The 14,815-nt window shown below is 33.0% G+C and overlaps 1 protein-coding gene across 1 annotated transcript; it reads right to left on the reverse strand.

Moving 5' to 3' along the window:
* Window positions 1-812: 812 nt before the first annotated feature.
* On the reverse strand, window positions 813-7,530 carry LOC144853505 (corticotropin-releasing factor-binding protein-like). The gene is made up of 8 exons (XM_078711202.1): window positions 7,068-7,530; window positions 5,496-5,562; window positions 3,986-4,143; window positions 3,125-3,326; window positions 2,868-3,019; window positions 2,360-2,470; window positions 1,968-2,022; window positions 813-1,159 (listed from the first exon to the last, which is right to left on the reverse strand). Exons 1-8 carry the CDS (start codon window positions 7,143-7,145, stop codon window positions 1,035-1,037), a joined length of 948 nt encoding a protein of 315 aa, XP_078567328.1. The 5' UTR covers window positions 7,146-7,530; the 3' UTR covers window positions 813-1,034.
* Between the last annotated feature and the right edge of the window lie 7,285 nt (window positions 7,531-14,815).

A 14,815-nucleotide genomic window follows, 5' to 3' on the forward strand; every position in this document is an offset into this window, starting at 1 on the left:
ACGCCACCACGCGGTCACGATGTTCAATCCCATGAGTATAGTAGCGGTCCTACGGACGCTTGGCAGCTATCCCATGGGGCATAAAATTTCCTTTTTTATGGTCCTCTTCCTCTTATCTTTAGATTTCAGAACATCAATTTTGTTTATCAGTACAGCTAAACTGTATTCGAGTGAATAGTAGCACCGGATGATAAAACGCCTCCCCCTTCGTGTTTGACCTAAACACAAGAAGGGTTTCGAACTTTTTAGAGCACCGTTTAATTAGTAATTGAATTAGGCATGTAAACAATTTATCTAGCAAGCACATTCAAAATATTTTTTATAAATTAGGTTTAGGCTTATTTGTGATAACATAGCCTTAATTAAAAATGATCGAATTCAGCTTTTAGTAAATTAAATTTTGAAAATAATAATGTAAAAGAGGACATCAGGTTTAATCTGAACCTCATCATGTTCACCCCTATCAGCCGCCCATGAAATGATTGAAAATATGATAGTTAAGTGGAGAATGGAGAATGGTTCGAACGCTGCTTAAAAATGTTCACCTAAGAAGAGGAAATTCTAAATTCAGGAACCATTTCCCTTTTTTCCGACCTAAAATGCACTTAAATGGCACTCGATCGTTCTTTCTTTTGACACACCATGGTGATATCATAATTGTCCCATCCGTGAATATCACCCCCTCAAATGTTTAGCCCAGCATACTGGCCTGGCGCATACATCGCAGACTGTATTGTTTGTCTTCAGATTATGTTTAATTTTGCAATGAACAAAACTCGTATTATTCGTTTAATTTTCTTTATTCTTATATGTACATACCTATATATTTTACTTTACAGTTTGACAAGCGTTTTAGTTAATTACACATTATAAAATCCATGTAATATTCTAAATCATGTATAATCAACTTTACATTACTATTTTTTTTTCACAATAAACACAAGCTTTCATTTTATTTACAAAATCAATGTCCATGATTAAAAACTGCAGCCCGCCCTCACCCGATGTAATATGTAAAACTTTCCATCAAGTTTTTAAAGACATTCGTTGAACGATGGAGAAAGTTTGGAAAACTTGATGCGTACATGATTTTCCATCTGCCCGCTTGAAATAAGTCGTACAGTTGAACTCTGACACTGCAGTGGAATAGACAGACCACCTGTAACAAAAAAAATTTACAAATATTTTCTTTATCTTAATGGAGTCATATCATTTAATCTGTTTTATATGAAAATTCCAACAGATACAATACTTGTGATGGCGCTAGTTACTATCCGTTATGCATGATTAATTTATACGAATGGTTACGTAATTTAGTATAAAATACAATGTAGACGTGTTCTTGGTGCGGGTGGATTGGTGTATATAATATGTACATGTTTAGCAGGCCATCATTGTTGGGGTTAAAGTCTGGATGAATTTAACTTGGTGTACTTGCCAAGATTGAATTTCATTGTTAATAATGATGCCTATGTTGAACATCTTACACACGAGTGTTTATCGAGTATTTTTTAGTAATATTCGAGGACTCAAAAATCGTATTGGAGAGTTTAGATATAGATTACGGTACCATCTTATTTAAACTAGTACAGTATTTATCTTGTACAAAAAATGATGTATCCAGAGAACTCTTACCTACCCCATTAGTATTTACGTGACAGGTGGTAAAAATAATGTATTTTTAGTTTCATTGTATTATTATTATTTCTCTCTCTTCAAAATGCAATACGTCTAGGCCACTTATATCGTGTCTGTGATCGTTAATTCTTAAACACGTTTTCAATTATCAGCCAAACACCTAGCCATTTAAGTTTCATTGCTTCAAATACACCTATTATACAATTATTACAACCTGTCGTTATTATTTATAGAATAGACTCAAAGGAATGTGAGGAAAACAATTTTTTAAGTGTTTAATTTCCTCATTATTGATAATAATCAGTAAATCTTATAATTATTGTTCTTACTTCGTTTACAAACAATTCCGGCGGCCGTCGTCGTGTCATTAGTCGACTCATAATCCTAAAAGTAATAAATAATGTAAAATATAAAGACAATCTTCTTAATTATTGTAACAACCAGTAAAGTAACACGTTGCTGAATTGATATTTGTTTTGAGCAGACGATATTACAACGATAGAACTGAATTATGTTCGACCTGTTTTCTTGAACTGTTTTGTGCAACATGGTTCATGATACCTGCATACATTTATTCTAGTTTTGTGTTCACTAGAACTTTCCATATAGATTAACAATGCTTGGATATACAAAAAGAAATGTTTGAATTACTATAACTGATAAGTTGGAGTTTAAGTGTGTGACGTCACGGTGTTAGTATAGTATTCCATTGTCTACAAACCTGGACTTCAACCGTTTCTGTCGATCCACACATCACTTGTTCTGTTCTCATGAGTCCATAGTCAAGACCATTTCCTTCCAGAAACTGCACTTGATCTGGTTCGCTGAAACACTGAAGAAGTAACCACAACATGTTACAATTATAATTATGTAGTATTTGTCAAGTAGGCTATTGCCCCATTTACATGCTTTTTTGCACAGAATGTTCAAGTTATTGTCCTGAATTCCATGTTTTTATTAATAATTATACCAATAGGTAGTGTCTATTGAGTTTCATGTAAAAAAAACAAAACAAAAAAAATTGGTTTATTAAAATCTCGAGTTATCTATATCTTCAATATGGGCCAAATTAAATGGCCCGCCCTCTCTCTGTGCTCTCTGTATTCTGTCAAAGATCTTAGAAAGTAAAGTCTTTGATTCTGCCAAGTATTAATTCCGCACAAGTACTGTTAGTACAGACTAAATTAGTTTACATTGTGGTCCAAAATGTGTTAAAACAATTGAATTACCTTTAACTTTGTTTCGATACTTGGATCTCCAACCGTCATCTGAATTATGCTGATTGTCACTGGGTAGATTACCAAAAAAGTGCAATTCCGTCTCTCTCCATAATTCAACAAATCATATTCGCCGCTGGAGTCAGGTGCCATAGCATGACAAGCTAAAAAGCGCAAAGTAAAGGTGATTGGTTGGTTAGCATCACGCTACACTTGAAATTGTAGTAGTACACTCAGTGTCTGATTGAATAAAACTATTGTTTACTCACGTTTTGGATTTTTTCTTGTCCTAAATGTGATTTTAAAACTGCCAATGTTAGTTGGAAATGATAGCATAGCTACATTTTGTGACGATATAAACACGCTATCGGAATCTTCTCCACAAGCTTCAAACTGTCGGTTTTCCATCGAGTACGCATGCTCTTCTTCTGATGGAAATACAGCACCACCGAGTTTCCATCCGTCGAATATCTAAATCGTAGAATAAGGACGATAACGATGGCTTTAAAACAACTCAGATATTCACGATAGTTTAATACACAACATAGATGCAGATGATAGAATGGTATTTTACTATACACCGTACATTATTAAAATCCCCAAACCCCCATCTGAAGGTTTCGAGACCGCAACCCAATTATCTTGGTTTGAACCCCGACCATTCCTCATCCTCTACTCATGATTCCAAAGAAAAGCATTTTCTTATTCATAATTCTTATTCACCAATATAGGCCTAGTTACATTTATTTTATCATGTGATTACAGTTTATTATTACTGAGAAGCAGTATTGGATATTATAATAAGGAGCAATTTATAAATGTCAGGAAATTAAGTACCACAAGAAGAGTATTTGCTCACTCTTAATTTTCCGTCATTAGCAGAAGCGTACGTTTGTTGGCCTAGGTAGGTAGTAGTATTACCAGGTATTATTACCAGGTAGTATACCAGGCTGGGGATGCGATTCCCACACCAGCATTGAGTTTATTCTTATTTATAAGCATTAAGAGGACGCCTTCGGATAAGTGTCCCTTATTGGGCGTGTCCCCTGAAAAGGTGTGTCGGAAAGAAGGAGTTCTGTATCTGATTTATATCAGATCAGTGTTGAGAAAAATATCTTCAAACATGTTACCTGTAACTTATTACCATTGCATGGTATATCGATCTGTCTTATTCGAAATTCTACTAACTCGTCCATGAAATTGCCTATGAAATAAACGGTACATTGCCTCCTTCTTTCTGTGGGTGTGTACAAATAATCCCCTTCAATGCCAACCATATCAAAACAATCTAGATACAAAATCAAGCATCGGTAACTTTAGTATTTTCAATTTGTTCACCTACGCTCTCTCCGCCAACCATTTCATTTATTTTATATATACTTCAACTACAGTATTAGCGTGAATGAGCAGGATTAATTTAAATGCCTTTAATTTATTGTATAGATTAGATTTTATGAGGACTTTCTTGAATTAAGATCAAAATTTGTGCACTGGTGGTATCTTAATAGCATAGAATAAAACTAAAACTGCAATGAAATCAATATTGTTTACGTATATTATGTAAAATTATTTTGGCCGTTATTGGATTAAAAAAAGAACCAATTTGTTTGCTAATGTCCCATAATATTTATTCACTTTATCTATTCACAAAAAAATGGTAACTGAAACAGACCAGAAGCCCATTGTCCGCAAGATAACGATTTTTTGGCTTAAATTTAATTGTTTATTGGTCTTTTTAAGTGAAATCTTTTATTTGATTTTTGTTTTGAGTGAATATTAAAACTAAAAAATGGCCTATTCAAGGTTTGGGGACAATGTAGGTCTATCAAGTCAACCCAAATCGTTAAAACAAATAGTATTATTTAAAAATTTAAACTAAAAAATGGCCTATGCAAGGTTTGATTTTATTCATCTTTAGTTTTCATGTTGGGGGACAATGTAGGTCTATCAATTCAACCCAAATCGTTAAAACAAATGGTATTATTTATATTACTCTAATATCTGATAGCTTAGAAATTTAATGTTTTACTTGTTTTATTACAATAAATATTTATACGACATTTTAACCTTAGATGGGAAGGTGTTATACTCAACCTCTTGTGCTATATTTCTTTAGAATGGCCACTATAATATATAACACTAAATTATTGTACATGTATATTAAAATCACATTAAACGAAATGCGTGCGGTACACCACTCATCAATCATTGATTACTTTTCTTTCGTGGTTCAATCAAGGTTCAAAAGAACTGAACAATTCGTTTAAGATTCATTTTTTCCAGAAAACTATCGATATATTTTAACAGATCGATATTAAGTAGTATAGTTGCATCATATGTTTTGCTATCAATATCAGAATCCTGGGTTCAAGTCCTTCAACTTCACTTCACTTTATGTAGGCCTACATGCTTTTTGATGGATCGTTAAGAGCCACTATCAAGGGGCACTTTTGGAACCCCCAAAAGTGTCCCCTGAATAGAGATTTGATGTGTTAAAACATATATTACCCTTCGTTACTTCCAAACACATAAAATCCTTTCCAATAGAAGTGTCCCCTGTGAGGCTACATGAACCATGTTTATTGCGTATAATTCAAGGTAACTTTGATAAACAAGATAAACTCTGCTAAAACCACTTACCAAGTGTTCTTTCAGACGGATGAAAATCACTCCGCTTCCGAAGTTCGAGCATGTCTGGTTTGTTAATCTAACGGAAAAAAAGATTAATACCTAACTGTAACAGTATAACTTTCAGTTTTATAACATAATAATACAATTTTCCCGAGAATGAAATGTAGATTGAAATGTTTTAAACGTTATCATGATATTAAACATATTATTCACACATTACTGTATATTCGATTGAAAAGTAAAACCTTTTTTAAAAGATGTAATGATGATTTTGTAAATGAATTCGAAGGAAAATTAGTAAAGAAAGGACAATGCTGTCTTTAACGACGGCTATATCTCGATATGTCTACATATTTTTGTTTTCATTTCATTCACGTTTATTTGAAACAGTCGAAGAAATAATATAATAGCAAAAGAAAAAAAAGTGACCAGCCAGAGAAAATTACCAAGCTTTCGGAATACAATGATATTTCGTCAGGATAATTGTGTAAATATATGTTTATTTAAATGTTTGCTGAGAATATTATATCAATTGTAATGTTTGCTGCGCGTGCAAATATCGGGAACACAGACTAGATCTGCTGCTCCATCTTGCTATGGCGAAGGACATTTCTATCCAATGGATCGTAAAAGTACTAGTCTAATGAAAGGGTGTAAATTTTGAAAATCCGATACTGGTTGGGGGCGATTTTGTTTTCAATTTGCTTATCTTTATCCAATTAATTAGTAAGATAAGTGATCAGATTTATAACTTGTCGGTTTAGATTAGAATGTGTTTATTCGGGGGAGGCATGCATTCGGGAGCTTTTCGATTTCCGACGACTTATGACCTACGTGATCAACACCGTATGCGTAGGTCCTAGATAAATTGGACGGGTATACTAAAAATGTACTATGAAAGTCGAAAATAGTTGACATATGTATAAAATATAAAGAACTCATAATTGTGTTCAGATTTTAACTATACGGAGTGACAGTGCATTTATAACAATACAGCAATAAATATTGATTGTTTAAAGTTTATAATGACGACTGCATTAAGACATTGCCGCTTCTCTACACTTATTCTTTGATCGTGCACTTAAACGTGACATTCAAAATTCTTCAAAATGTTTGTTTAATGTAGAAATGTTTATTTAATGTAGAGAGAACACATTAATTGCTTAAACAGTAATTCAATATTTGATTACCATCGTGGGATGCAGCAAGTTTTCCATCGATCCCTAGATACCATTACGCTCCGACAAGCAATGGACACCACCGCCATATATACAACTTTCTGAGCGTGTGCAAAATTTGATATACGCGTTTTTGTACGCACGCGTCATATTGTTGATGATAATATAGCTTTTTTTATACAGAGGCTATACAGTATACATTAAGCTTCGTTCCCACTTAGACGCAACGCAACAAGGTAGGCGCAATGCAAGCGAGTTGACCAATCACAAGTTCGGGTGATCTATCGCGTCATGATTGGTCAAATTACATACAGCGCGCTTACGTCCTTGTGTTGCGTCTAAGTGAGAACTAAACTTAGATACCAGGGCTAACAAAAGTAAACAAACGAAACAAAATTCTTACCTTATGTTGTTGAGTTTTCGGCATACAACAAACAATATGAAACATAACAAAAACAAGGAATAGATAACTTGTAATCATCTTTCAGCTTTTTCCTTCAAAACAGTAAGAAAACCGGTTGATATGTCGGAAGTAAATGAGATGGGGGTTTCAGCAACTCTGTTAATAGTACTAACTGATCTCCTTGTGCGTTCTGAGTAGAAGCAGGCGATCTAATTGCGCAGTTCGAAGTAGAGCTAAGAAATCTCTTTGCGCAGCTTTCGAAGTAGAGGCAGGCTCCTTGCGTAGATAAGTAGAGGCAGGCAATCTCCTTGCGTCGATCTGTACAGGTAGATGAACTCCTTGGGTACGCTCTCTTCCCTATTTGAGAACGATCGTGTGTGATTTGGCTGGTTTTATAGATGATAGTTTCTATTAGTAACGCCCCCGCTTGTTCTGTAAATAGATCGATTGTATCTAATTCATATCGTAGTTTGATAAGATGAATTATTTTATGGTGTCTGTGAGTTTGATGATAGCAATGATGACGATGATTGAAGGGGATTGTTATGTGGATACGGAATATTAGGATGATAATACTAAAGATGATAGTAATGATGATACTGAAGATGATAGGAAAGATGATTTTATTAGAATGATAGAAATGATGATGATGGTAATAAAGGTGATAAGAATGATGTTGATACTAAAGATGATAGGAGTAATGATGATACTAAAGATGATATGAATGATGATGATACTAAAGATGATAGGAATAATGCTACTAAATATAATAGGAATGATGATGGTACTAAAGATGATAGGAATGATGATGATACTAAAGATGATAGGAATGATGATGATACTAAAGATGATATGAATGATGATGATACTAAAGATTATAGGAATAATGATACTAAAGATGATAGGAATGATGATGATACTGAAGATTATAGGAATAATGATACTAAAGATGATAGTAATAATGATGATACTAAAGATGATAGGAATGATGATGATACTAAAGATGATAGGAATGATGATGATACTAAAGATGATATGAATGATGATGATACTAAAGATTATAGGAATAATGATGATACTGAAGATGATAGGAATGATGATACTAAAGGTGATAAGAATGATGTTGATACTAAAGATGATAGGAATGATGTAGATACTAAAGATGATAGGAATGATGTTGATACTAAAGGTGATAAGAATGATGATGATACTAAAGATGATAGGAATAATGTTGATACTAAAGATGATAGGAATGATGTTGATACTAAAGGTGATATGAATAATGTTGATACTAAAGATGATAAGAATGATGTTGATACTAAAGAGGATAAGAATGATGTTGATACTAAAGATGATAAAAATGATGTTGATACTAAAGATGATAGAAATGATGTTGATACTAAAGATGATAGGAATGATGTTGATACTAAAGATGATAGAAATGATGTTGATACTAAAGATGGTATGAATGATGATGATACTAAAGCTGATAGAAATGATGTTGATACTAAAGGTGATAGGAATGATGTTGATACTAAAGATGATATGAATGATGATGATACTAAAGATGATAGAAATGATGTTGATACTAAAGATGATAGGAATGATGTTGATACTAAAGATGGTATGAATGATGATGATACTAAAGCTGATAGAAATGATGTTGATACTAAAGGTGATAGGAATGATGTTGATACTAAAGATGATATGAATGATGATGATACTAAAGATGATAGAAATGATGTTGATACTAAAGATGATAGAAATGTTGTTGATACTAAAGATGATTCTTATTCTTTATTGCCAATCATAAAACAACAACATCAAACAAACAACTACAAAGTAAGTGGCAGGAAACACAAAAGGGTTACACAAGAGCCAGTGTAACCCTCTTACCAAGTATTACATAAAGATAAAATATAGCATTTCAATAAATATATCAGAAAATATCCACACAAGAATGATATAATACTAAAGATGATAGGAATGATGTTGACACGTGACCATTAATTTCAGTGTGTTCATTACTGTAAATTATCATCATTCGTGACGGTAGTCATCTAAATATGTTCAGAATAAGAAATTCATCAAAAATAATTTAATTAAATTTCCATTTATGAAATGTATGCTCTATTTATTTATGATTTTAATTAAGGATTTAGTTGATTTATTTTGGTTGATTAGTCTTGACCTTTGAAAATATTCAAAGCACCCCGTAAACTCAACCGGGTATATCGGACCAATGGTTGTTTTAATTGAGTGTTTTTAAACGTAATTACAATCAATTTTGCTTATCTCATCTCTTTCACGTTAATATAGAATATATACGGTGTGTACAACAGATCAATACAAAATCTTCCTCCACTCACTTAAGAAGTGGTCAAGTGTAGCAATTAACACGCTGAGTGTCTCTATATCGCATAAACACATGTTTTGATAGAATTATTAATCGTAGTAAATATTTACAAACGGTTGCCAGGTAATTCTAGAATTTTGTACTCATTTTCATCATTTGTTTAAAGCGACGCAAAAGGCTGAGAAGTATGTGGTTGGTGATATAGGCCTCGTATGATATTGTATGACGTCATAAATCGTTTTACTGGACTTGAGTGCTAACATTAACTCAATAGCAAGACATTTAGACGCATCATCACCCAAAACAAACAAAAACACCCACAAACGCAAATTTACAATGTTATACATTAAGTAATAATAAAGTAATAACATTTAACAGATAAAACGTCTTAATATTGTATAATATACCGTATATATTATAATAATTGTATAATAATGATATGAGACATCCAAATTGACAATAACATTTAAACATCGTATTGCTAAAAAATATTCCTTGAACTGAAGTGAAGTTTAGTCATGTATTGTCGGCTTCATTCTGTACTCACCACCAGATAGACTTTCTTCATCGGAGTTATTTAAAACTTTTAATTTATAATCAGAATTAGTAGATTAAACCAGGAAAGAGTAAATTGTAATTTCACCATTAAACTCTTTCTTTACCATTTTTCGGGAAATCATCTCACACAATGTAATGTAATGTGCATGAAAGGTAATAACGAATAATACACGGAATACGCGTGTATTTTTGCAAGTTATTAATAATACGCGTATTCCGTGTATTATTCGTTATAGTATACGAGTTCTGAAATTATCACGTCTTGTTGTATGTTTAATGAAAGGTGACTCGATTACCAACGAATAGTACAAGCTACATTACAAACAGGCGAACGTACCTAGATTGTCGGGAGTCCATCGTTCGTGTATTCGTGTTATTGATACTTAAATCGAAATAATTACCATGATGAGTGGGCTGCAGCTTTTCTAATTAGCGGTAAATGTAATCAAATGTCATAACACTGTTAACGAGTTAATAATTAAAGTCCCGTCAAATTTAAATGAGTTTTGACCTTATGTGATATTTATATTGCCATTTAAAACACGTTTGAGAGTTTTTGACAAGTTTCCTGACGTCATTTATTTTAATGATTTACGGTCACAGTTAGCTTGAATTCAAACATTTTTTTCATTTAAAATTTAAAAAAAACAATTAAAAATTTATTAAGATTTATAAATCTATATTTCATAAATAATAAATCATTTAATTTCTACCTATAGCATAAAGAATGAGAGGTCAGTAAGATACAAAAGTGATTTTCCTAATTTTTAATAACAAACAATGCTATCTACAAGTACTAACAGAAGCATTTAAAAATGTGATGTGCCCATATATGGACATGATGATGTCATCACTACCGTATTTGGGAATATCACCACCATATTTGGGCACATCACACTTTTTTTTGTCAAACTAGTTTGATAGTGTAGACAGAGCTTAATATAAGGCCAATTTACACAGACGAGTGGTAACGGTCATAACAATGTTATTCCTTATGACCATTTACACACAACGCGGACCGGACGGGCGGTTTCCGCTCAGGTTAGATACAGATTCTACGTGGGACAAGTTACGCGGTTCTCCGCTTACCGTTACCGCTCGTCTGTTGTGTAAATTGGCCTTTAAGCTTAAACAGTATGTGAAGCAACGAATTTCATCATTTGGGACGCGCATATCAAAAGTGTCATATGGTGTCGCTGTGGCTGCTACACCATTGACGTACCGTACGGCAGTAAAGTTTAGGCCAATCAGGAACACGATAAAATGAACCAATCCCAAATTGAGTGTTTGTATGTCTGTATTTCTCAATGAACTGATCTCTAATTCGTTCTGCGTACCTCAGCGATATCTTAACTCCTCAATTTAACTAACATAAGTGTTCATTTCTCTGAATTTTGGGCGCCGCAAACCATAGCCATACATTGGCACAGGTTCAAATCTCTACTCGACCAAGGTTTTTGTGTCTTCTCGGATAATTACGGACTTTAAAACTGAAGGTCGTTTGCAATTTGAAGAACCAAGTCCATCATTTGGAAGAGTAGGGGGTTACACCTGTGTACTGGTCCATCTCATCGCAGCCCCTGTCGTTTTGACAGACGAATGAGCACTGTTTGGTGGTACTATGAAGGAGTTATAACCTATCAAACTACAGCTTGACTTAAAGTGTGATGTGACCAAATAGGGTAGTGATATACCCAAAGATGGAAGTGATTTGACATCATCATGTCCATATATGGACACATCACATTTTTTTTCACATAAAGTTTGATAGTGTAGACAGGGGTTTACATCCATTCAACACTGCGCTTTGATTACTTTGAAAACACAAATTATAAATATACAATAAATCTATAATCTGTTAACTATTAATTAATAGCACGTTTAGGATGATTTCCTGTTATTACATTAAGGTATACGTTTCGCATGCAAATGTTACTCTGTATTTGCTTCTCAAAATCCATAATACCCTTTTACTTCCTGAATGAATGTTTTTGTAGATTAGCTTTTGTATTGCCTTCGACGGTTTGTCTATTAATTTTTAGTGAGTGCTTATACTATTTAGGATTTATTAAAATAAACAGAATTCAGGTGTGTTGAAAAAGCATCTTGTAATTCCAGAATTACGTATAATTGAATATAAATCCGTTATTATACTTTACTGATCTATGTTTTTACATTCTATATAGCCCACGTAATCTTGATATATAATATTGATACAAAATATAGGAACGACTAAAAGGATCACGGGGGGTTGAATTAGTACGGTATATATAACGGACATAATATGAGGACTTACGATTAACTGTCGTTTTTTATATGAGATTAATCATATCTTTTGTATTTCGTTGTAAATCGAATTGAAACGTATTTTGTCCGGCTGCGTGTTCGGCTTTCATGACCTTTCAGAACTCAATCTGCTATTTATAGAATATTTTAATGTCATAAAGCATAATACTTAAGTCGTCTTTTAAAGGAACTTTACAAAGATTATTAAAAAACACCTGCATCCTTGTATGTATCTGAAAAATATAGCATTTATTGATTCTTGTTATAGAAGATTGTAATAATTGCGGATTTAATAGACCATCGTAGCCCATGAACCCTTATAGTTCTGGAATATATCTAAAAATATTTTTAATTTGTCATTCTTACAGCAAACTATTCATATTAATATTAAGAAATACATAAATAAGTATGCCTATATGGTATAATAAATATAAAAAAAGCAGAAAAGTCTAAACCTCTGAAAATATATTAAATAATTAATTAATTTAGAAAAGATAAAGATTAGGAATTCTGTGAGAATGAGGAAAAGCCGCCCATGTTGAAATATAGAATACTGGGGGATTTGATTGGTGTTGTTCAAATTCAATTGGATAGCGACAATTCCACCAAATGCAATTTTCTGGAGAGAAGGGGAAAGAAAACAATGAAAGCAATAGAAACACAATGTTCAGTGACGTCACCATTCTTAGAAACTCCTGAGTCAACGATTGCCCATTAACTATCTTTCTGTTAAATGGCAATTCGCAAAGAATTAACCACGTGATCAATCTTCGCATAAGACAAGAACAACACCATTTAGAGCTGAGTAACACTTACCGTAATCATTATCATTAATATGACTATATGACTATTAAACTAACAATTTAAGGGTATTTATTATAGTAATAGGGCCTAAGCATGCATAAATAAAACAATTACAGTATACTTTAGATTGTCATCATATTCCAAGAAGTACTTGAGTACGTCACGATTACGTCACGTACAGTACTCCATGTTTGTAGGCATACGCGCTCTCAGTTTTCAGAACGCTGCTACAGGCACGTGTTTCATTGCCATGTAAATAATTCCAGGTGAAAAATAATGGATTGAACTTGTGTACATCTTTATACTGCACCAAGACGTCTGAAATAATCGAAAATAATTTGAAGTAGCCTGTATTGATTCGTATAAAATGTCTTAATTCCAATGCAAACAATATGTACATATAGGCCTATGTTATTTCAAACATTAGACATAGTGCATGAAGTTTGTGAGTCGTGTAAAAAAGTAAAACTCTTTGTACGCCGCCACCTGTGTTCCGAGTAGTGGAACGAATGTTGCATTTTTGTTGTTTTTTCATAAGGTGTAAGGCCTAGTTAGTATAACTTGGTAGTGCTATGAGTAGCCTACGTCTTAAATGTACTACTGTAGGCCCATAATTTTAAAAATATTAACTATTATTCTATTTTATTCAAAATGACTTTCATTAAATCGTAATGTTGATGTTCTATACTTTCTGATGGAATGCATATATTCCTACATTGTTTAAAGAATGGTTAAATACCTTATGATGGAATGCATATACAGTACCTACACATTTTAGAGAATGGTTAAAGAGAATAGCTAAATATTATTGAATTCAATTATTCGTCTTTGTAATATTCCGCGTCTCGCGTTAATTAATATGGTCTTGAACTTACAAAGTTCGGCATCTTAGCACGGATATTACCAGCATTGTTATAAGGTAAAATGAACAGCAGACCGACTGCAGAAAGATTTGAATAAAATATCTAATAGATGGCTTCTATTATTTCTAGTATCTTACACATTAATCAACTACGGTATAGTATATCAATACTTTATATTGTAAGTTGCGGAAATCTGATACGATATACCATCATTATATTGTATTAAGACATTGGATTGTTGATGCACTAGCTATAATAGGGGCTTTGTTTTTCTTGGAAAAATATATATTGAATTAACAGTTTAATACTGTCAATATAAGAAGAGATTATCGGTATTGTTATTATTTATTTATTGTTATTATGTTGCTATGGTGATTGTTGCTAACATAGATGATAGAAGATTAGTTATTTTCTATGAAAATAATATTAGGAGATATATTAGGGTGGAAAATATTGCATTTTACTTAGGCCTATAATTCGAATAAAAAGTAAAACCAATTTTCAGCATGTTCGCAGTACTCACTTAGGCCTACTGAGTTTAAAAATTAAAAAAATTAAAAAATCATGATGGGAAGATATGTTTAAGCTCGGACGCAAGGCCAGGACGTAAGCGCACAGCATCCATTTTTGACCAATTACGATGAGTATCATCCGAACTGCCTGTCGCCCTCACCTGCGTGCTGCGCCTATAACTTCGTTGAATTGCATTACGTCAATTGGGAACCAATATTTTACGGTTGATTCTCACAAAGGACGCAACACTACTACGTAGACGCAACGCAAACGATCTGACCAATGAAGCGACAGTTCGAATAATCCATCGCTTGTGATTGATCAACTTACACAACGTTGCGCTTTGACGTTGCATTTCACATTGAAGC

The sequence above is a fragment of the Antedon bifida genome, chromosome 1 (assembly GCF_963402885.1).
Source record: "Antedon bifida chromosome 1, ecAntBifi1.1, whole genome shotgun sequence".
In the NCBI taxonomy this organism is placed as follows: Eukaryota; Metazoa; Echinodermata; class Crinoidea; order Comatulida; family Antedonidae; genus Antedon; species Antedon bifida.